The sequence below is a fragment of the Aphanomyces invadans genome, assembly GCF_000520115.1.
Source record: "Aphanomyces invadans strain NJM9701 unplaced genomic scaffold supercont1.6, whole genome shotgun sequence".
NCBI lineage: Eukaryota > Oomycota > Saprolegniomycetes > Saprolegniales > Verrucalvaceae > Aphanomyces > Aphanomyces invadans.
Window position 1 is genome coordinate 918,282 of NW_008580151.1, and position 21,538 is coordinate 939,819.

Here is a 21,538-nt window from a genome sequence, read left to right on the forward strand (position 1 = left end):
CATTGAGTGGCACGCCACCTGCCCATCGAGGTTGTGACCGAATCGGTTGGACAGACGGTTACTCGGAGGCAGTTACTCCATGGTGCGGACGACTTCGAAGGAGACGGCGGCGGCGGCGGTCGTCGCGGCTGACTTGCAGCCCATAAACAACATTTTGTTTGACCCGGTCAAAGGCGAAGTGGATGTGGCGTCGGGGCATCGGGTGTGGGTGCACGATGCGATCGAAAAACGATTGAAGAAAGCCATGGTGACGGGGTGTATCGACCTGAGCGGCCCGCCGCCATCGAGTCTGCAGGACGGGAGTCGGACGTTCCAGCTACACTTGCTTCCGAGCGAGTTGTACGCCTCCGTGACGAGATTGACGTGGGCCAAACAACATTTGAAAAAGCTCTTCCTCACCAACAACTGCCTCACGCTCCTGTCCCCCGACATCATGCAGTTTCGTCATTTGACCGTGCTTGGCGTGGGGGGAAATGCCCTCACGTCTCTGCCGACCGACATTGGAGCCCTCGTCCATCTCGAGCAACTTCACGTTGAGAACAACCAGCTGTCGACGCTCCCCGACTCGCTGCGTCGGTGCACAAAGCTCACGCACCTGACCCTCACGTCGAATGCGTTTGTCGAGTTCCCCCTTATCGTGACCAAGTGCTCGTCCTTGCTTCACTTGAGTCTGGCCCACAACCGACTGACCTCGGTCCCCTTGCAAATTCGATTCCTCTCGCGACTCGTGGAGCTGAACCTGGACCACAATCGCATCGGCCCAACGCTGCCGTCCGAAGTCGGGTACCTCAGTCGTCTCGAGCGTCTTGGGCTGGCAGGCAACTGCCTTGGCGCGATGCCCGCCTGCTTGACGCACCTCAAGCTGTCCTGTCTTCGGTTCAGCGGCAACCGTGCCCCCGGCTACACTGTGCACGACCCCCTCACAGGGGATGTCATGGACGGTCGCAACACGCCAGTGCGTACCAAGCCCGCCCTTGATACCCCCCTGGAATGTCTCGAGAGGGGCTGACTGTTGTTGCATGAGTAGATTCGATTTGACGGATACATGCAGCTCCGGCATGCGTACACCGTGCTGTGCGATACCACGCAGCACGTGTCACGCCAAGTCGTGGACCTGGACGGACTCACGCCGACGCGGCTATTGAATCTCGAAAACGCCGCGCACGACCGAGACAAAGACCAAGTACGTAAAACGATTATTGCATCGTTTGGAACGGGAGCATCGACGCTAAGACCGTGGCGCGTTAGATCGGCCGACAGATCCTGCGGGGCCGCCAGCAGCACCAGTACATCACGTGAGTACGTATGGCTCTACAACCGCACCAGTGGTCGTCAGGACGATGTAAGCATGCATAATTCAAGCACAGATGGCCCCCGCAAACATGTCATCGTCGTCGACGAAGCATCCAGGAAATTGTAGCGTACGTACTGGAAAGCACACCGAGAGCTTTCGCCACGAACGACGCCTCCGTGACGGACGCGGGGGAATCGTTGGCCCCGAATGCCTGAACGATCTCCTGGATGTGCCTCGGGAACGCTTGGCGCGCGCGATGGCTTGCGAGGAGTTTGACGACAACGACATCCTTGGCCACGTCGGTGGCACCGACGACGTGTCCCCCAACAATGTCGTGCATGTAGATCGCTCGCAGATGCTTGGTCTTCGTGGCGATGCGTCGCAAGTCCATGCGATTGAATCGGCTGGCGCGATCGAGGGCGTCGATGCGCGGGTCGTTGCGCAAGACGTTTATCAGGAACTCGAGAGGGTCGTGGGGCTGCTCGACCAACACAGACTCCATCATTACTTGCATCATCTCGCGAACGTAGTTTCCCAGCGAGTAGTTGGTCATGCTGGCCATCAGCGCTTCATTGCGCGGCTGGTCGGGCGGCGGCATCGTGTCGGTTTGCGTTTGCAGCGTTACAGGTGGCTGTGCCCCGAACAGTTTCACGTCGTCGAGATGTCCAAACACCGCATGAGGTTGTGGGGGAGTTCAAGTAACAACCCCATGCAACACGGATCGAGGAAGCGTCGCGGTGTGGTGGGCATTCCTGTGAGCTACGTGCCAACGATGCTGGATCAACATCAAGTGCGCAATGAAATGGAGCGGGGGCGACATGCGGGGACGAGCACGTCGGCCACGAGATAGCCTTGGCTGACGCAGCCTGGAGGAAGGGACTGGGAGTTGCTGGAGGGGGGGGGCGGTGGAGCTCTTGGCTGGCACGGATTAGTTGTAAGGTTCAGATTTATAGTATATAAAAAATTCTATGATATATGGCGGCGGGGGCTCAAGCTGTCGCGGCGGCTGACTGGCGCATGGAGGAATTAATGCATGGTCGGTGGGACGTTCCTTGCAGCCATGCTGGTTGGCATGGCGTGGTTGCATCGAGCTGCATGCACGTCGGCATTGCGCGCTTGAAAGTGCTGGATCTCGCTGAAGATGCGACCTACACAGGACACGTAACACAACGAGGCCGTGCCACAGTCGTCGTACCTTTGAGTTTTTCACGGTCGAGCGGGACGTTTTCAAACTCCATGTCAAGGGGCTGCATGTCCACGATCTATTCATGCATCGTCACAACGTCGGGGAGCAACATCCGTGACCACACACCTCCTTCGCGCGTAGACGAATGTCGGCGAGAAATGGATGGTTCAGCGCGCCTTCCAGCTACACTCCTGGGATAAGGGATCGCCCGAGGGGAATGGAGTTCGTACAGTTATCCGCCGGTCGGGGTTGAAGGTCAAAAACTGCTTGAGGAGGTCCAGGGCCTCGGGGGACGCACCCGGATACAACTACCGCATCCCCTTCCGTGATGCTGGCGTCAGCTCGTCATCACACGCACCTGGGCGAGATTCATCGGGTCCTTGTGCTGTAGTTTGCGCAGGTATTGCTTTACCTGCACAAACGAATGGTCAGCAAGCACACACACAAAAAGCAATGCGAGGCACGGTCACCTCGCCCAAGTTGCCAATGTCGTCCTCGCTTGGCGTTCCAATCACGTTGAAAATGACATTCAGTTGATCGAGCTACCAACAACCACGTCAGTCAGCGACGCATCGATCGCGGTACCTTGTCCGAATACGTTGTTGGTCGATCGGCGCTGAGGGGAAAACACGACCGACCGGGGAAGATTGGAGTCCGCGACTACGTGCCACGCCGTCCATGCCGTTGTGCACACAACGGGGATGGCAACTACCTGGTACTGCGAGCAACTCTCGACTTGCATGCTGAGCAGCTCGGCAAAAATACATCCCAAACTCCACAAGTCGACGGCGTAGCCGTAGTCCTAAGGCATCCGTCCGATCAAATCCACCGACGCGACAAATCCCATGCTGGTCTACCTGGAGAAGGATCAATTCGGGCGCGCGGTACCACCGGGTCACGACATGCTTGGTAAGTTGGCGTTGAAACTATGCCAGATCCATCCGTCACAACCACGTAATCCACGTCCTCTGCATGATGTCGAGCCAGCATCGGCCAGAGCACGCATGGTGCGTCAATCAGTACCTTGGGCATGTTGGGGTTGTCCGCGCCGCCTTTTTTGTTGCGGAAGGCGGGCGAGACAGGCTCGACGTGCGCATTCTCTTTAAAGATCGCTTCGTCGACCACGCGCGCCAGGCCAAAGTCGCATATCTACGCAAACGTTGACGCCGCGAACGAATTCGAGACAAAAACCTTGAGTGTGCAATCTTCGTTGACTAAAATGTTGGCCGGCTTCATGTCTCGATGGATGACGTTGGCCGAGTGGATGTACTTGAGGGCGCACAGCAACTGGTACAAAAAGACTTGGATGTGCCGCGTCGTCAGGTACTGCGGGCTCATGATGAGCTTGTGCAGGTCCGTGTCGACAAACTCAAAGACGAGGTAGAGGTCGTTGAAAGCAGCGTACGACGGCGGCGGGAGCACGTCCAGGAGCGTGATCACTTCGGAATGGCTACAGCGTCCACGAAGTTGAGAGCGCTATCGTGACCTGTTGTAGACAAAGGCCTACCGCAAATGCCGCAAGATGTAGATTTCGCGGTACAACCGCTTGCAGTCGACTTCTTGGTCAAACACGTTGTTGATCTTCTTGATTGCGACGCGCTTGTTCACGACCGTGTCGTACGCTTCGGCCACCTACACGACCAAGCACGTGAGCTTCCACGTAGCCGTGCATGCTAGCGCCTTCGTACTTGGCCATACGAGCCCTTGCCAAGAATGCGCACGAGGCGGTAGCGCGCGCCGACGTTCCACGCTCGAAACGTGTTTTTCGGGTGCGCGGGAACGGCGGCGGCGTTGGTGCCGGTCGCGTGCTTCTTGTCCGCTTTGACGGGAGGCGATGGCGTCGACCGATTCGACATGGATGTTTCCCCGGACGACGAGTACGACGCGGCCGACGAGGATTTCGGCGCGGGCGGCGCCATCGTCGTATTCTCCGGTGGTGTCGGGAGTTCATGAAAGAGCGGTGCACCGAATGACGGTGTCGGTGGCATCATGGACGGAGGACCGTGCGGTGTCGGAGCGATGTCCATGAAGCCCTTGGGCGGCGTGATGACTTCGACGTTGTCCGTGCGTCCCGATTGCGACGTTCGGCGCTTCTTGAGAAGACTGGGCGGCGGGCCAGGCGCGGCAGCGGGTTTGGTCACGATGGCATGAGGGCGCTTGTTGACGGGTTTTGGCTTGGGCGGCATGACGAGCGGGTGAGTGCAGGGATAGATCTACCTGCCAAGAACGTTCACGTACGTGCACTTGACGCAAATATCCAACGAATATGTGCCAAGAGAACGGGACCCAAAATGGAATCGGTGTATTCTTGGCACGGCGGCGGGTATGCAAGGGTGGCGCCCAGCCGTAATAAAATACGGTTTTCACGCACGTATTTTTGGATTTCATGGATCTGGAAAAAAAATGAACGCCCCATGCCACGTAAACCAACGGCCATTCTTTTTTAGCGGGGACGCGCGTGAAAAATATCCAACGGGTGCGGGCTGGGTAGACGGGTCGGCACCAGACCACTCCATGCCAGGCCAACGTCAACTTGGACAACCAAGACAGAGGTCGTGCGCCGATGCGGACAATGGGACATGGGACAACATGTTGGTCGGGTTGCGGCGAGCTGGACGGTCCCTTACCACCCTCGTGAACCCCCACGCCCCCAGACGACGCCAACCAACTCGGACGTGGCCTCGTTCGACGGGTGCGTATCTACCCACGGTTCACATACTACCTTGGTTAGTTGTGCATGGGGGTGAGAGGTTGAGGTGGTCCAAACGCGGAGGCGCCGCCGCCATGCAACGGTGGCTCCGTGCTTTGATGTGGGGCGAACGAGGAGTTGGTGGGGTCGAGGGCACGGTCATGTTCTTGGCATGTCATCGACGTCGTCGTGCACGACGGTCGAAATATTCGAGATCCACCACGGGCGAATTGCTTGTTGAACCTGCCACGGACCGAGAGGGCGCCGTCGATGTGGACAAGTGGGTGGGAGGGCTCCGAAGGAGGGGGCGGTCGTTCGATGTGTGTTTGGTGCGGCCGGACGTCGGCACGGTCCTGGCGCAGACCCCGTCGTTCTCGACGATGCCACACCGACGGCCGCGGGTTTTGATGACACAGCCTGTAATGGGTGGTTTTTCGACCTGCGTCCTCCAACACACTCGAAATCTCCATCTCGCAACGGGGCCAGTCGAGACACACCCACGCGGCGGCGTTTTGGTGCTTACCAAGGGGATTGCCCGACCAGCTCGAACGAGGAAGGGGAGCGGGCAAACGTGGCGGCGGAGACCGCAGCTTTTATAGACCCAACCACCGTGCCGATCCTCGTGGGAGGATCGCGTGGTACACTGTAGATGGCGGCGGCATGTCGCCTTGGCGGACGAATTCCACGAACGATGTGTGGTCCCAACAAGTCGTTGGTGCGACCAGTTTGCTGGTCGGTCGCTCGAGTAGAGGAGGCTGCAGGTGATGGTGGAGGGCAAGGGCTTGACCACGTCGCGCGCTTCCACAAAAAGTGTTCGCGATCGATCGAATCTGGACAACGTGCTGTGCAAAAGGCCGTGGACCCGGGCGACGCCGCCATGTGAAACCTCCATCACATCGACGTCGTATGACCGAATGCAACGACCTCGACGCAGCGGATCGTCTTGGACGGCGACGTCGTATCCATGCAAGATCGCGTCCATGGGGTACGAGGGACAACAACCACCAACAACGATGGGAACCGTTCAATCTTGTGATAATTTAACTCCGCGACTTGAATTTTTTGTCGAGCCGAGATTTGTCGCCTGTGGTAAAGTCGACCGTGCGGAGGGCGTACTGCGGCTCGGTGCAGATCTTCATGACGGCTTGGACACCGTAGTTCAACGGGACCGAGTAGAGCCCATCCAGGTTCACTTTCATATCCCATCCGAGGGACCGCATCGAGACGCGGCGCGCTTTGCCCCTACCCCAATCAATGCTCCCGTCGTTTTGCGACAAACCAACGTACTTTCGAAACCGAATGTCGCCAAAGGTCGCGTTGATAATGGGCTCGCGGACGACGTAGCCCATGTCGAGCGAATCTTCGGCAAACATGTTGTCCTTGTTCAGTCTAGTCATGGAACGCCGTCATGCCGGTGGAGACGCACATATCATCGACAGCTGTACGTTTCCGTGATTTCCGTCACGGTCTCGTTCGTGTAGCTGTGAAAGTCCATCGCGTGGAGGATGCTCGAGATCTGTTCGCGGTGGATTTGCGACTACGGACAGCACACGTTACCCCGACGGCGCATGTAGTCGACGACGTCAACGCACCGCGCTGTAGTACCACGCACTCGACCCTGTCCCCGTGCACACAATGATGCCGCTGCTCCGATGGGATTCGCGCTGGTGTTGGTCGATTCCAATGTTGTAGAACGATGGCCGCGACGCATCCGACTCGGCAATAAATACCTACCGCCACACTCCACTCAGTCGACGGGTCGATCTTGGACTTGGTACCTCGTTCAGGGCGTATCGAGGCAGCTCATACTTGAATCCTTCTTGGTTGACCATGCCAACTCGAATGCGCTGGCGGTTCAGCCACTCAAACTCGCCTGCACTCACAAAACCACACCGGTGATGTCATGCGACTGGAGCCAGTGGTACGTGCGTACCTTTGAGCAGTCGTTCGAGCACGACGACGAACCGGTTGCATGTGGCATCGATCGAGTAGCAGCACAGATTGCCTTCGCTGCGTGCCGAGTCCGTGTTGAGTCCCGTGAGGGGAATCGGCTTGTTGACAAAACTCGCCGCCTATCGTCAGTTGCAGCGACGCACCGAGCAACGAATGCAGCAATTCATACCTTCAGAAACGTCCCGTCGCCCCCGGCCGAAAACACCATGTCCGCGCCATCGTACGCTTCGTGCGTGAGCTCGTGCGCGTTCACCACCGACACTGCGATGTTGTGCTCCTTCAGGCTAGTCACGACCCGTCAGCTCCAGGATACATACATACACCGAGACATCGAATCAACCAAAACGAGCGGCATCACCCCAAACGAGTCACGCTGGACGCACAACAATCGAGTATGCAGCGATCACGGCTTCAGACAACGCCTCGCTTCAGCCATTTACAGCCCACCTCCACCACTCGCCAGTCTGCCAAACACCACATACCACGAGGTAACGTCATCGAGGGCGTCCATGTGGTGGTCGTGGCTGGCCTTGAGTCGATCGTAGACGAAGCCACGCATCGACATTTGCTTCTTGAGCGCTTCGCCCGTATTGCCGTACAACGATTCTTCGTGCTGGTATCGAGTCATCTTGTTGACGACGACGACCTTGTTGAGCGTCACCTTGGGCACTTTGACGGACGGATCGAGCGGGCATTCGATGTTGGGGTTCAGAGGAGCAATGACGGGGGTGCTGTGTGTCTGCTGACGGTACGTTTGTTGGATATACTCCTCTGACACAATCATCCGAGGCACGCGCTCGGCAATCGCGAGCATCATCTCGTTGTCGTAGACAGGGCGGTTGATCTTGATCCATCCCTTGGGGCTGAGCTTCTCGTTCCACGGGCAAACGGATCGCATGTGCGTAAAGAAGGGCGCGACCTTGCCCGTCGTCGGATCCGTCCGCGTGTAGTGGAGAATATGGCCATTGTGAAGCTGGTCCACCATGCGACCACTCAATTGGAGTTCGCGGAATGTGTCTTGGCTCATGCGCTCGAGTCGTGTGCGAAGTGCCCACATGACATCGCCGTGACATACCAGCAGCACTTTTTTGCCGGGTAGCTCGCGATGCAATGCACACATCAACCGGTCCACCCGCTGCGCGACGGTCGCAAGGGATTCGCCACCGGGTGGCGCATAGTAGAACCGATCGAGATCACGTCGTTTGAGCTCGTCTTGCATCTTAACGCTGCGCTCGGCTTCGGACATGAGGTCCATTTGCCCCCAATCTCGTTCGCGCAGCAGCATTTCGGCGTACCATTGCGCGTCCGGCAGGTTGAATCGGGCAGCCGTCTCCATCGCACGCAAGTACTCGGACACAAGGTATCGATCGTAGTACGCCAGGTCTTCTTTGCGCAGCCACTCACCAGCCGCTTCGGCCTGTTCACGCCCGCGATCAGTCAACCGCCAGTTGCAACTGTGTCGATTCTTGAACTCGCCGCTGTACAAGCTGTGGTCGCCTCGCATGGACAGTTCGCGGGCGACATTGCCTTCGCTTTCTCCATGACGCACGAGAACTAGGTCGGCAAGTCTTGGAGCGTTGAAGTGATGCAAACTCCGAATCGTAGCCGTCCAGCGACTCGCGCCCGACAGTCGCATCTTGCGCAGCATCAATGCCATGCCGACGTATTTCTTGTGGTCCCAACGGCTACGACTTGAATTTTGTATACCCCCCGTAGTGCCTTTTTTGTGCCTTGCCGGATATTGCCTCCGGTTAAAATCGAATCTCCGAACATGGCGCCAGGATCGGAGATGGACGAATGGTCATTTACATTCCTCGTCAATTCCCGTCTTTGCCTAATCTAAAGCAATATAAATCATGTACACTACCGAGCTATGATGAAGGTGGTTCATGTTTCTACAAGCACGCCAACATAGCCCATTGTGCCATGTTTATTGTACTTGTAAATATACGAAACCAATGCAGGGCGCCGCCAAAACTCGTCGATCTCTACATCATTTCTTCCATGTCTTCGTCTTCGTCGAATTCGCCTTCTTCTTCAGCAGTGGCATCTTGGTATTGCTGGTATTCCGACACCAAATCGTTCATGTTGGATTCGGCTTCCGTGAATTCCATTTCGTCCATGCCTTCGCCCGTGTACCAGTGCAAGAAAGCCTTTCGTCGGAACATAGCTGTGAATTGTTCGGACACGCGCTTGAACATTTCTTGGATCGCGGTCGAGTTACCAATAAAGGTGGTACTCATCTTGAGGCCCTTGGGAGGGATGTCGCAGACACTGGCCTTGATGTTGTTGGGGATCCATTCCACGAAGTACGAGCTGTTCTTGTTTTGCACGTTCAGCATTTGTTCATCGACTTCCTTGGTCGACATGCGGCCGCGGAACATACACGCAGCTGTCAAGTAGCGACCATGGCGAGGATCGGCAGCACACATCATGTTCTTGGCGTCGAATTGTTGTTGGGTCAATTCGGGCACGGTGAGGGCGCGGTATTGTTGCGAACCACGAGAGGTCAAGGGAGCGAAACCAATCATGAAAAAGTGAAGACGGGGGAAGGGGATCAAGTTCACAGCCAGCTTGCGGAGATCCGAGTTCAATTGACCAGGGAAACGAAGGCAGGTAGTGATACCGGACATGGCGGCACACACCAAGTGGTTCAAATCACCGTAGGTGGGGGTGGTGAGCTTCAACGTGCGGAAGCAAATATCGTAGAGGGCTTCGTTGTCCAAGCACATAACTTCATCTGCGTTTTCGACGAGCTGATGCACCGATAAAGTGGCGTTGTAAGGCTCCACGACGGTATCTGACACCTTGGGGGAAGGGCAGACGGAGTACGTGCACATGATGCGATCGGGGTATTCTTCACGAATCTTGGAGATCAAGAGCGTACCCATACCGGAACCGGTACCACCACCGAGAGAGTGGGTGATTTGGAAACCCTGCAAGCAGTCACAGCTTTCGGCTTCCTTGCGGACGACATCCAAGACAGAGTCGATCAATTCTGCACCTTCAGTGTAGTGACCCTTGGCCCAGTTGTTACCAGCACCGGTTTGGCCGAAAACGAAATTGTCGGGGCGGAAGAGTTGACCGTAAGGGCCGGCGCGGACGGAATCCATCGTACCAGGTTCCAAATCCATCAAAATCGCACGAGGGACGTAGCGACCGCCGGTAGCTTCATTGTAGTACACGTTGATGCGTTCCAATTGCAAGTCCGAGTCACCATGGTAGGAACCGGTAGGGTCGACACCGTGCTCGTCGGAAATCACTTCCCAAAACTTGGCACCAATTTGGTTACCGCATTGACCACCTTGAATATGTACCAATTCACGCATTGTTCTCTATACCACAAGGACTTGATGAGCTAGATGAACGAAGGAAAGCTGTTCTGCGGCGCTGCACATTCGATTCTCCGACGAGGCATACCTGTTTCGGAGGTTTGCACGGGGTGGCGCTTTCGAAAATGAGCTCCCCTGACGAGTCACAGGCTTTTCCCCACCCCTGGTGGATGAAACAGTCCTAGCCCCTCCTTCCAACCCCCCTTGTATTGACCCTCCGTAGAGGAATTTCAACTTGGTTTTTGTATGAAACACTAGGGTCAAGGAGGGGGTATCGATATACCCCACCCCCATTGTAACGAAAGATCTTGGGGTATTTATATCGTTTGTGGAAAAAACACTCGCCCCAAATTCAAATTTTGAAACCGATTGAGAGGGAGCCAATCAGAGACATCCATTCTCGAGAGGGGTTGGGTGGAACGAATTTATAACCAATCAACACGCGAGTTGTTTTTAAATGTGTCGAAAACGAAAAAAACCATCCATGGAGCGCGCGCGGCTCGGTAGTGTTTCGACGGCGAGGCGGCAGCGTCCGTGTATTTATAGGAACCCCCCGTCATGAAACGTTCCCAGGCGCTTCTCAATAAGAAGCGTTGAGGCTGTATGGAACGTCAAGATGGTGCCTCTTGTCGTCTTAGCCATCGATCGCCGTCTGTCGATCGAAACGGCGCGCCACATCGTGCCAATGGGTTGGGCAACGTCAAGCGACGCATTGGACCTGATGTTGATGGAGGAATACGTCCGCCGATCCTGGGGGCGAGAGTCAGCAGTGCCCCGAAATGGAAGAACGGTCAGGCGGTTGCCATCTCGCTGCTACAATGGAATCCATGGACACCACGAAAAGGCTTGCGTGACTGTCGCCGTGACGTCCTTGAGTTCGTTCGGCGAGAAGCATGTGGACATGGGACGTGCGCGACAATCGCGCCGCCGCATGTTCGGCATTGACGCTCGCCGATGGTGCTTGGGGGAATGACTTGATCCACTATTGGTACTTCATGGAGATGCGGAAATACCTCGTGGAAAACCCAGAAAATACCATGACGTTCTTCAAGGCGATTGACATGGAACGAAAATGTTAAATACCTGACCAAAAAAGGGCAATATTCGCGAAATTTGTCATCATTTTTATTCGATATGGCGAAAACTAGTTGAACCCAATCTCCCAAAATCACGTGGAATCATAAAAACGCCGCCATCGGGTTGCACCGCCACGGCAGCACCAATACCGCGTTCCGCGAGCGCATCGGGATGGGCAACTTCTGCGCCCCGACGCTGTGCAATGACCTCACCATTGCAGAGTGGCAGCATGCAACTATTGCGCCGTCGGCAAGACATGTTGCAACTGTCATCTGGCTCCATGGACTTGGCGACTCGGGGCTGTCCTGGTACAAGTGCGTAATCGAGGCCAAGCCTTTGCCACACGTCAAGTACATCTTCCCGTCAGCTCCGTTCCGGTCCGTGACTCTAAATGGTGGTATGGCGATGCCAGCTTGGTTTGACATATATGGCCTTCGCCCCGAGGTAGACAATCATCCAGCATGCCATGGAGAACTGACGTGACCGACATAGGACAAAGAAGACGAGGCTGGAATCAATCGATCGAGCGTCTTTCTCGCTCAAATCATTGCAAGAGAGATCAAGCAGGGCATTTCGCCCAACAACATCGCGGTCGTTGGGTTCAGCCAAGGAGGGGCGTTGGCTGCCCATACGTGCTTCCGAACGTTGACCTACCAGCTTGGAGCGGTTGTCCTCCTCAGCAGCTACGTCCCGCTGGCAACTTCGTTCGCCCCAAGCAATAACAACACGCCAACACTCGTCTGCCACGGCGACCGAGACATGTTGATCCCTGCAATGTACGCCCACAAATCAGTTGAGCTCCTGAAGTCGCACCGGGTTCCCACCGAACTCAAGCTGTACAGAGGCCTCGCACACGCCTCCAATACAAGCGAGATGGCCGATGTATGCCAATTTCTAGCCCGTCACCTCAACGTGTCTTTGCCGAGCCATGTGTAGACCATGTATGCGACAGTGTATAGATGATACCTGTAATGACCAAGTCCTATTTACTAGATCAGCTAGGACATCGGAAAACTACGCAAGTGTGATGAAGGAGAACTTTGTCAGCACTTCCTCCCTACCGACAATGGACTGTGAGGCGCATTCCTACAGTGACCGCACAAGGGATGCAGAGCAATACGTTGGCGGCACCAACATTTTCGAGACTTCGATGTGAGCGAATTCGACCGCAGGGAACCCCATCCATTCCTTCGCTTCCAGTCTACGTCGGTCCCATGCCACCGAGCAAAGCCACCACCCATCCAGAAATTACACAGTTCGGTCTACGTGGGGTAGTTCCTGCGCGGCGAACGGCGTTAGGCACAGTGGTAACCTTGCAGTGCGATTCGCGGTCGCTACATGTGAAATGGATCAACTCCGAGCATTGACGGCCGTGGCTTCATTTGGTGAAAACACAAAGCCATAACACGCTTAAACTAGTGCAACGAAAGTTGTCGCATGTGTGGCGGTGACCAAACATATCGGTCGTGTCGAATGGATGGCATCTTGCCTAGGTGAACCTGATCTGCACCCCATCCAACGAGCGCAAGGTGGGCTGCACTCAGGCACGCGTCGTAATTGCACTCGCAATGTGTCACGAATTTGTAGCAGTGCCGTGTCAATCGCAAAGGACATGGGCTCCTCACGAATATGGTTTTGTTTCATTCCAGCGGGAACAACTCTCTTCACACTTGTCCAGTATCACTTTCTTAGTGAAGACCTCGTGTGTTCGGGTTTCATTGCCAGACAACTTTGCTGTCCAACAGAATATGTCGAAGGAACACACCGACACAAGCCACCCCTGGATGAACTCATTATCAACGCAGGTCAAACAAATGCAAGCTCGCTCTTGATCGTCATGGTTATCGTTTCAACGTGAGTATGTGAGGTGAAGTGGGCCAGCGCTCGATCTCGAACACATCCACGGTAGTTACCCTAGCTTGCGAAGCCGTTTATTTTGTACGCACATCCAAGCAACCTCTGTGTATGGTTTCCTCATCATTGCACCAGTCTTGTCTTGTCATGAGTCCTTCAAGGGACATGTAGACTGGGCTACCTGAGCAAACGCAATGGGAGTACATATCACCGCTGTTACGTGGCAAGGCCGCCACCGGCGAACGTGTCCACCGGCGCACCACAAGAACTTGGATGCTTCGTGCTGGGTATAGCCTCGTTGTTGCCACGTATCATTGAAGCTGAGCATTGTTGCTTGTACATACGGATCCGGATACCAAACGAGACATGGCGCGTGGGTTTCGCTCGCAGTTTTCAACATTCTAGAAATCCTCGAGATGGGATTGTTCTGTCGACCGACATGGGGCCGCGTCGCCCTGCTCGTGGTGGTGCTCCTCGTCTGCACCGACTGCATTGACGCAGCTGCAAAGAAGGCGAAAGACTACTACAAGATCCTTGGGGTGCCTAAGAACTTCAACGACCGACAACTCAAGAAGGCATACCGAAAGCTGGCGCTGCAGTATCACCCCGACAAAGTCGAAGAGAGCGAACGCGAAAAGGCGCAAGAAAAGTTTGTCGAGATTTCCCAAGCGTACGAAGTGCTGTCTGACCCGAAGAAGCGGGAAGAGTACGACTTGTATGGCGCGGACGGCCCTGATGGCGGCGGACACGGCGGTGGACACTCCGGCGGTCCACATTTCCATCATCAAGGTGGTGGTGGACCGGGGTTTGATCCTTTTGAAATGTTTAACCATTTTTTTGGTCAACAAGCCCGTGGCGGAAATGGACAGCACCGAGGCGGCCACCAAGAGTTTCACTTCAGCGGTATGGACGGGTTTGGCCAACCGCGCCAACAACAGCAACCTCAGCCGCTGTACCCAAAGGGTTCCTCCATTATCACGAACTTAACACCAAAGAAGTTTCCCGGCATACCAAGTGCCAAAAACGAATGGCTCGTCCAGTTTTACAGCCCCACCGACAAGAAGAGTGTCAAATTCAAGGACAAGTTAGTCAGCATCGCAAACGACCTGAACGGCCGCGTCAAAGTCGGTGCCGTCGACTGTGATAAATATCAATCGTTTTGCCAAGAATTTGGCGTCGAGACGTTGCCAAGCTTTGTCCACGTGTGGCAAACGAATGTATCACCCCTGTATGAAGGCCCGCTGGAAGAATATGGCGTGTACAACTTTGCGTTTGAAAAGTACGCCGCGCGGTATCGCGCCAAACGCGAAGCGGGCGAAGTCGACGAATTGCACGGCGGCAACCAAGCCAAACTTTGCAACCTCGGCAAGAACGCCGACACGTCAGTGTCATCGTCATTGTGCGCAGTGTTTGTGTTACCCAAGTCCGCGAAACGTGAGCAGTGGATGCAAAAGGTTCGCGACGTGGCCAAGGTCTTCCGAACAGATCACCGCGTGACCGTGGTGTGGGTCGACGAACCGAATCAAGCCAAGGCCCTGCGGCCATTACAGTCGCTCATACCAGACAAGAACGAACCAAAGTTGCTCCTGCTGCGGCGAAAAGCGGGAGGAAAGCTGCGAGCCGCCGCGCATCGCTCCGCATTTGACTCAAACGATCTCATCGCGACCATTGAAAAAGCACTGGGCGGGGACCTGGCCCTCACCAACGTCGAGAATCCGCACGTTGTCGACTTCAAATAATCTAATAGACTTTATTCATTTGAACGTTGACTAGTTGGTAGCTTCTGGGTAGACTAGGAGACTCGTAGGGTGCGGAAGGATGCTGTAAGGTCCGCCGTCGCATCGATGGACGATTGGTTCGAGTGGTCCACGAACTCCCTTGTTGATCCAAGTCGTTGGAGCAGCAGTGGTGCATGCATCTGTTGTCACGGCTGTCTGTGAATGCAGCGCCCCATCATGACAAGAGCAATTCTATGCAACACAATTCCATGCAGTGGAATTCTCTATTTGGACGATAGCTCGCGGCGCGTTCTACAACAGGTAATAAATGGCGTCGTCAACCTTGGCCAGCACCCGTTTCGCGATGGATGAGGTGGGGTCAAGGCGAAACAGCTTGGCCGCCGACGCGTGTGCGACATCCCATCGCTTCAACTTGGCGGCACTCGTCGCTAGGCCGCTCAGTCCCCTCAAGTGGAACGGCTTGAGCTCCACGACGCGCTGAAACAATTCAAGGGACTGCTCGGCATTGCCTACATAATCCCCACGTCAGTACGCGAAAGGAGAGTTTCACCTTGGTGGACGTACCATTGTCGAGCGCAGCAATTGCGAGCATTTCCACGGCCGAGACATACCCTGGATGCATTTTGATCACGGCTTTCATCCGTCGTTGGCCTTCGGCTTTATTGCCGGTGGCGTACACCTCCATGGCCGCCTCCAAGTCTCGTCGGGCTGTGGGACCTGCATCGTCCATCCATTTCGCCTCCAGCACAGTTCTCGCGATGTGGGCAACTGTGGCGTCCGCGCTTTGCAGATACAACACGAGGTCCGGCTCCTCGGCGTTCTGAAGGTCCAATATGGACGGAATATGCGCCGGTTTCTTCGGGGCGTCGATGTCGTCGTCTGGGTATCGAGCGGCCAGCGACCGGCACGGCACATGGCGACCGCCTTCAAACCCGTCAAAGTAACACAGTAACGACGGGTTTTTCACGGGCTACCCAACGCAGCATCAAGTTGGACGAGGACTGAATCCACGACAAAGGACTGTACCGATGCCTTGCGGGAGAGCGTCACGCGTGTTTCGTCGACGTGGTAGAGCCGCCACCGATCGCCGAAATCGTCGGCGTCCGCAGCACTCTTGCTGTCAGGATTGGGTCGAATATGAGGTAGGATAGTGTACTTAGGTGTGCACTTGCGATACTTGAGGCGCGGGACGTGCCAACTGCAAACAACGCCACGACCGACGCCTTCCACACGAACGATGTCGCCGACTTTGAACAGAACTTCCATTGGCAAGGCATCGCGACGCTGGAAGGATAACTCGAGAGACTGAGCCAAGAAGTAGAGGAGACGGAACGTGGACAGACGGACACAACCGCGCATACCTTGGGCGTGAACAAGTCTTTGCTATTGTGGCAATGGACCATGTCGTTGTGAAGGCCAAGCAGGCGCAATGTCGAGAACGCGCGGTCGATGCGTTCGTTTACAGGGAGCTTGACGTCGGTTGCTCGGAACTTGCTACGGATTGCTGCCACGAGATCGACCCACGCCAAAGTTTCGTGCGGAGTCATGCCGTCCACCAACGACCGAAGCGACTGTTCTTGCTTCCAGTCTTCACGAATACCGTCATACGGCATCAAACTGCCAGACCGAACTGCGGCATACAAACACTTGTGCTCAACTTCGTACGAATGGAACTCCTTCGCGGCTCGCAAGAGCGCTCTACAAACTCGTACGTCTTGAATATCGTGGAAAAAGGGTTTCACGCCTCACCTGTACAAGTTGGGCACGAGCTGCGAAGCCATCGCGACGCGCCGCGCAGTTGTTGCTGGTTGTGGTGCTGTTGACACATCCGGATGACAAACACGATTATCCGGGACTCCAGAAGCATTTATCCGGAAAGTGCACCCACCGATATCCGAAGGCCGGGGCGGCGACGACATGGCCGACGTTGCCGTTGATCTGTGCGAGGAAAGCGAAGACGATGACAACATGGAGAACTTCGACTTACCAGTAGACGTAGCTGAGGAGAAAATCGGCGGCGAAGATGAAGAGAAGCGAGAGGTGCCTCTAGACGACTCTGACGAAGAGGTACGTCGACAAGTTGACCATCCTCGTGAGCACAAGTGTATGTACCCTTGCAGTGTAGTATGGCATGAAACTCATCGCATGGAAGGAATGTTGCTGCATTTGCATAGAAAATATCGAGTCGGTGGACACGCAAGGGTTTCTCCTTAAATGTGTGCACTCGTTCCACTTCGATTGCATTGCCCAATGGGCCAAAGTCACCAACTTGTGTCCGATGTGCAAAACACGGTTTCGAGAAATCGTCCGACGCGATGGGTCCGGCGCACATGTGGCGACTATCAAGGTGAAGGATGCGAAGCAGTCGCATGCAAACCATCCAAGCCAAGACATCCAAGCAAATGGTAACCTCTTCAACGAGTACGCGTGTACGTTGTGTGGCAACGGCGACAACGAAGACGTCCTCTTGATTTGCGACGTCGATGGATGCGAACATGCAGCCCACACGTACTGCGTCCCACTTCCGGCCGTGCCCGCGGGGTACTGGCATTGCTCCGACCACGTCCATGTAACCCCAAGTCGCCGACGAAGGACGGGGCTAGCCACGACACTGGCGACCCTCCGCAGCTCGTCCTCTCGGAGGCGAAGTGCACCTTTGCCCACGCGCCGCATCAGTCAACTCGAAGCTCGATTGGGCATACGTCGTGGCCAGCGCGTTGCACTTCCATTTGAAAACGAAGTGTTGCGTTACACTGGTGGCGCGTCAGTCACCCAAACGACTCCATCATCCCGACGGCGTCGACCTCCACAAGTTGCTTCCGCGGCCGTGACAGATATGCGACGCATGCAAGGTGAAGCTGCCCGAATTCTGCAGATCGTCAGCCACTCCAACCACGAATTGCTCTCCCGGCCCGCTGCAAGACGAGCCCGTGGCGCAAACGCAAATGCAACACAATGCGTGGGTCGCCACGACGCCAGTGATGAAGAAAATGTGCGAGAAGCCTTCCTGGAGCGTCGAAAGCGACGAATCGAAGATATCCAGGCCATTCTACAGAGATCTACAGGGGCGCCTGTGACGTCGAGGCAACGGCTAAATTCCTTGTCATTCCAAGATGAGTACAATGGCCTACGTGACAAGATGGCTCATGCACATGTGCTGGACACATCGACGCCAGTGCCGACGGCCGCCAAGCTTCGCCTCGTCCCAGTCGTCAAGAGATTTTTTGACCCACTCACGCCATCTCAACAGAACCAAGTGCTGGACTGGGGTGTTCTGAGTGCACTCAAGCGATGGGTGGAGCCCATCGGTCGTGACCAAAAGCTTCAGCATCCGCAAGTTATCAACGCCATACTAAAAGTACTGGGCGCGCTGCCAATCACGTACGACCGATTGAACGAGGTAACGTCTTGCGCTTCGAGTGCTGTTTCGAGCGAAATCGCTGACGCGTCATGCTTGGCTGGTAGAGCGAAGGATTAATTCCTGTCCTCACTGCCTTGGCCGCATCGGACCAGCTGGACATGATGAACAAGAACGCCGCGACGTCGTTGCTGTCAAGGTGGCGCGCTTTGACCGGACCACCAACTGCTGCCGCTCCCGCGCCTACAGGCGAGAGGGAAGAGTCGAAGCCACGTCCGCCACAGTTACGAGCCATGGCCGAAGCGGCGCAGTTGACTCGTGAACTGCCCACCGCTGGACGATTAGCTGCTGCGACGCAAGTGACATCCGTAGCTTCCCTGCGATCCGAACCCACTCTGTCCGGCACGGTCGCGCGACGACCTTCTCTGGACCCTCTTCCAACGAAACCGCGCGTGGTCGAGCATATCAAGAGTCAGCTCTACCCAGCTTACCGCCGCGGATTGATTACAAAGGACCGGTTCAAGTGGGTTGCGCAGCACGTGTGCCAAACCTTCATGTACGAAGCATCGCACATGTCGTCGGCGGTGCTAGCTCGCGACGGGTCGCTATCTGCATTGGCCAAGAAACGCTTGAACGACCTGATCGACGTTGCCACGACGACGTAGAGATTCCTTCCCCTCGTTGAAATACAGATCGTACAATCATCGACCCATCGTGTACTTCTTCTCAATACGTTCTGAAAAAGTGCGCGCTCATTGCCGTGCCGCGTTGTTTGTGCAAGTGGAACATGGTGCGTGCTTTCGTCCACGTGCGCCTATCTTGATGATCTATATACCGTTGTATGTCCTTGACGAGAATGCTGGGGGTTTGTCCAGTCGGATTTGTCGAGACCGGAGAAGCATCATGCAGTCAGCGATGGACACGTAATGCTTCTTCGTGTTCTCGAAGCACACAGCCACTCGAGGTTGTGCCCGGATGTCGTCCACAATTCTCGAGTGAGCATGCCCCTACGACTACCTTGTTACGACTTCAGCAGTCTTTGAAAAAATGTGCATGTTCCTGGGTTCGAACCCAGGGTGAATTGCCAACATCTATCCAAGTAACATTTGGCGTCATGTAGGAACCCCTTCGGGGGTCATCCGTAAAAATTGGAACGATACAGAGAAGATTAGCATGGCCCCTGCGCAAGGATGACACGCATAAATCGAGAAGTATCGCACTTTTTGTCGATTCGTTTTGGAATACATGGACGCGACGAGCAACACCTCTGAAAGAAGAGGGCGGAGCCCTGCATCGCGCATAGCTTTCATTAGATCGAAGTGGACGCGATGTCGCTCCTTGGAGTCATGTAGGTAATCGTAGACGCGATGGAGGTTTTGTCGATACGGAGCTGTATTCTCAACACAACAGATTCCAACGGCGATCCTGGACAGATACCAATGCCCACGACCAGACACATTGGTAAAATGCCATGCGAGCCATGTTGGTCGCTCTCAACGACTCAAGCGAAAACGACGCCGCCACGCCGCATGACCGTGCCCAGCCATGGTGCAACGAGTAGACGAGTTGGGGCTTTTAATGCGCGACTGTATTTGCAGTGTGAACTACCGATTAAAAGGGATTGCAGCGGCATAAGAGAGCACGCAGACCGAACGACGCCAGGGAACCGGCAGTGAGGCCGAGACATAGACATAGGAACATGATGGAGCTGCACAGTTCTCGGTTCGCGCGATGGACGGCGTGCGTGCTCCGCATCATCGCGACGCTGCAAAAGTACCCGTTCGACCAGGCACAGGCAAACAGCACGAGGACGGCAGCACCATCCTGGCGAAAGATCGTAATCGGCGAGTCACGGACGTTGCACACGAAGAAAAGAACGAAGAAAGCAACGCGACCGACCGCGCCCACGGCCAAGAGCCGCCGGAACGGAAACACGTACAGGGCCGTGCACGCGCGGCCGACGACATCGCCCAAGTTGAACACAACGAACGTGAGCGCGACGAAAAGCGACTGGTTCATGCTTGTCGACTCAATCGACGACGTCACAACTGGAAACAGCGCCAGGGTAACGAAGAATGTGGCAAACACGGTAAAGGCGAAGTGCCGAACTTGCCACAAGATTTTCCATGGATTCGAACGAGGCAGCGATGCCTTGACGGTGGCAACGTCGTCCATCTCGTCATCGATCGGGTCGAGAAACGGCGCCGAGTCAGTCGACGTGGAGCTGTCTTCGTCCTCCAGCAGCGACACGAGACGATCGTTGTTTTGGTTCGCGAGTCTGCCGCGACGCTTCTCGGACGTCGAGAGGAAGAATTTGGTGAAGGGAAGCCGAAAAAAGATCAGCATGGACGCCCATGCCGCGAGCACGGTGGCAAAGGCAACCAAAAAGTAGATGAACGCGCTGGTGGCGGCTTCACCTTCGTGAACAGCCGACCACATAAAGTACGCTGACACAGCTGTCGACGGAAGTATGGGGTGGAGCCACGTCAGGACGAAGCCGCTTAGCGCGACAAGAAACCCCGCCATGCTCTGGCCAGTCATGACTGCTTGCGTGTAAATTTCCGGGAGCAGCGCCGTGATTTCAAACAGACCTTCTTGCAAATACGCCGAGCAAATGGACGCCACCACGATACTCGATATGGTGATGGCGAAGAATGGGGAGCCTGCGCATGTGCGGTGAGGCGTGAGATCCACCGAAGCATTTTGACGTACCCACAACAGCTGAACACTGGACGAGCACTGCCGTGATAAGGAGGACCACAGCGATCCCCACCAATGAAGCAACGACCTTAGTTCGAGGACATGGCAAGTGCGGGCGAAGCCATGCCGCGTTCAAGGACACAACGAAGAGCGTGGTCAGGTTGAACGTAAGGCTGAACCAATTGAGAAACGACGCATGCACCGATGTATCCTTGAGGCGCTCGCCAAAGTAGCTGGCTGCTGTGATGAACACATTCCATGGCAGCAAAGCACCGACGCCCTGCAAGAACAAGATGGCATACACGGCACGGTACCGATCGGGCGGCGGCGGCATTGTTGGAAGCACTGAAGATCGG

At 55.6% G+C, this 21,538-nt stretch overlaps 11 protein-coding genes across 17 annotated transcripts; 5 read left to right on the plus strand and 6 right to left on the minus strand.

The window, feature by feature from the left end:
* The first annotated feature begins 61 nt into the window (after positions 1-61).
* Positions 62-1,381, plus strand: H310_03939 (hypothetical protein). The gene is made up of 3 exons (XM_008868022.1): positions 62-955; positions 1,028-1,183; positions 1,249-1,381. Exons 1-3 carry the CDS (start codon positions 80-82, stop codon positions 1,297-1,299), a joined length of 1,083 nt encoding a protein of 360 aa, XP_008866244.1. The 5' UTR covers positions 62-79; the 3' UTR covers positions 1,300-1,381.
* H310_03940 (hypothetical protein) lies at positions 1,165-1,932 on the minus strand. The gene is made up of 2 exons (XM_008868023.1): positions 1,430-1,932; positions 1,165-1,311 (listed from the first exon to the last, which is right to left on the minus strand). Exons 1-2 carry the CDS (start codon positions 1,890-1,892, stop codon positions 1,292-1,294), a joined length of 483 nt encoding a protein of 160 aa, XP_008866245.1. The 5' UTR covers positions 1,893-1,932; the 3' UTR covers positions 1,165-1,291.
* Positions 1,933-2,215: 283 nt separating this feature from the next.
* Positions 2,216-4,762, minus strand: H310_03941 (CMGC/MAPK protein kinase). The gene is made up of 13 exons (XM_008868024.1): positions 4,169-4,762; positions 3,988-4,112; positions 3,672-3,930; positions 3,504-3,629; positions 3,338-3,406; positions 3,193-3,282; positions 3,066-3,140; positions 2,951-3,022; positions 2,839-2,892; positions 2,711-2,788; positions 2,607-2,663; positions 2,490-2,556; positions 2,216-2,442 (listed from the first exon to the last, which is right to left on the minus strand). The coding sequence occupies exons 1-13, from the start codon at positions 4,664-4,666 to the stop codon at positions 2,321-2,323; spliced, it is 1,692 nt and encodes a 563-aa protein (XP_008866246.1). The 5' UTR covers positions 4,667-4,762; the 3' UTR covers positions 2,216-2,320.
* Positions 4,763-6,139: 1,377 nt separating this feature from the next.
* On the minus strand, positions 6,140-8,808 carry H310_03942. 2 transcript variants are annotated; one of them, XM_008868026.1, is made up of 8 exons: positions 7,605-8,808; positions 7,292-7,406; positions 7,103-7,241; positions 6,948-7,042; positions 6,762-6,899; positions 6,615-6,706; positions 6,457-6,558; positions 6,140-6,411 (listed from the first exon to the last, which is right to left on the minus strand). In XM_008868026.1, exons 1-8 carry the CDS (start codon positions 8,777-8,779, stop codon positions 6,210-6,212), a joined length of 2,058 nt encoding a protein of 685 aa, XP_008866248.1. In that variant the 5' UTR covers positions 8,780-8,808; the 3' UTR covers positions 6,140-6,209. The 2 variants fall into 2 exon arrangements, with proteins under 2 accessions (XP_008866248.1, XP_008866247.1); XM_008868025.1 differs by having other exon boundaries at positions 6,457-6,706.
* Positions 8,786-11,619, minus strand: H310_03943 (tubulin beta chain). The gene is made up of 2 exons (XM_008868027.1): positions 10,543-11,619; positions 8,786-10,457 (listed from the first exon to the last, which is right to left on the minus strand). Exon 2 carries the CDS (start codon positions 10,449-10,451, stop codon positions 9,111-9,113), a length of 1,341 nt encoding a protein of 446 aa, XP_008866249.1. The 5' UTR covers positions 10,452-10,457; positions 10,543-11,619; the 3' UTR covers positions 8,786-9,110.
* On the plus strand, positions 10,869-11,595 carry H310_03944 (hypothetical protein). Its single transcript, XM_008868028.1, has one exon. It carries the CDS (start codon positions 11,071-11,073, stop codon positions 11,425-11,427), a length of 357 nt encoding a protein of 118 aa, XP_008866250.1. The 5' UTR covers positions 10,869-11,070; the 3' UTR covers positions 11,428-11,595.
* A 7-nt stretch (positions 11,620-11,626) lies between the features above and the next one.
* On the plus strand, positions 11,627-12,957 carry H310_03945. Of its 2 annotated transcripts, XM_008868029.1 has the most exons (3): positions 11,648-11,975; positions 12,024-12,472; positions 12,525-12,957. In XM_008868029.1, the coding sequence occupies exons 1-2, from the start codon at positions 11,703-11,705 to the stop codon at positions 12,465-12,467; spliced, it is 717 nt and encodes a 238-aa protein (XP_008866251.1). In that variant the 5' UTR covers positions 11,648-11,702; the 3' UTR covers positions 12,468-12,472; positions 12,525-12,957. The 2 variants fall into 2 exon arrangements, with proteins under 2 accessions (XP_008866252.1, XP_008866251.1); XM_008868030.1 differs by having other exon boundaries at positions 11,627-11,975; positions 12,024-12,957.
* Positions 12,958-13,784: 827 nt separating this feature from the next.
* Positions 13,785-15,148, plus strand: H310_03946 (hypothetical protein). Its single transcript, XM_008868031.1, has one exon. It carries the CDS (start codon positions 13,802-13,804, stop codon positions 15,122-15,124), a length of 1,323 nt encoding a protein of 440 aa, XP_008866253.1. The 5' UTR covers positions 13,785-13,801; the 3' UTR covers positions 15,125-15,148.
* Positions 15,149-15,354: 206 nt separating this feature from the next.
* On the minus strand, positions 15,355-16,941 carry H310_03947 (hypothetical protein). 4 transcript variants are annotated; one of them, XM_008868033.1, is made up of 6 exons: positions 16,874-16,941; positions 16,486-16,822; positions 16,281-16,408; positions 16,151-16,241; positions 15,689-16,094; positions 15,355-15,633 (listed from the first exon to the last, which is right to left on the minus strand). In XM_008868033.1, the coding sequence occupies exons 1-6, from the start codon at positions 16,903-16,905 to the stop codon at positions 15,416-15,418; spliced, it is 1,212 nt and encodes a 403-aa protein (XP_008866255.1). In that variant the 5' UTR covers positions 16,906-16,941; the 3' UTR covers positions 15,355-15,415. The 4 variants fall into 4 exon arrangements, with proteins under 4 accessions (XP_008866255.1, XP_008866254.1, XP_008866257.1 ...); XM_008868032.1 differs by having other exon boundaries at positions 16,151-16,408; XM_008868035.1 differs by having other exon boundaries at positions 16,151-16,429.
* Positions 16,942-17,005: 64 nt separating this feature from the next.
* H310_03948 lies at positions 17,006-19,199 on the plus strand. 2 transcript variants are annotated; one of them, XM_008868037.1, is made up of 3 exons: positions 17,006-17,191; positions 17,250-18,524; positions 18,590-19,199. In XM_008868037.1, the coding sequence occupies exons 1-3, from the start codon at positions 17,042-17,044 to the stop codon at positions 19,145-19,147; spliced, it is 1,983 nt and encodes a 660-aa protein (XP_008866259.1). In that variant the 5' UTR covers positions 17,006-17,041; the 3' UTR covers positions 19,148-19,199. The 2 variants fall into 2 exon arrangements, with proteins under 2 accessions (XP_008866259.1, XP_008866258.1); XM_008868036.1 differs by having other exon boundaries at positions 17,277-18,524.
* Positions 19,200-19,999: 800 nt separating this feature from the next.
* Positions 20,000-21,533, minus strand: H310_03949 (hypothetical protein). Its single transcript, XM_008868038.1, has 2 exons — positions 21,195-21,533; positions 20,000-21,145 (listed from the first exon to the last, which is right to left on the minus strand). The coding sequence occupies exons 1-2, from the start codon at positions 21,514-21,516 to the stop codon at positions 20,094-20,096; spliced, it is 1,374 nt and encodes a 457-aa protein (XP_008866260.1). The 5' UTR covers positions 21,517-21,533; the 3' UTR covers positions 20,000-20,093.
* Between the last annotated feature and the right edge of the window lie 5 nt (positions 21,534-21,538).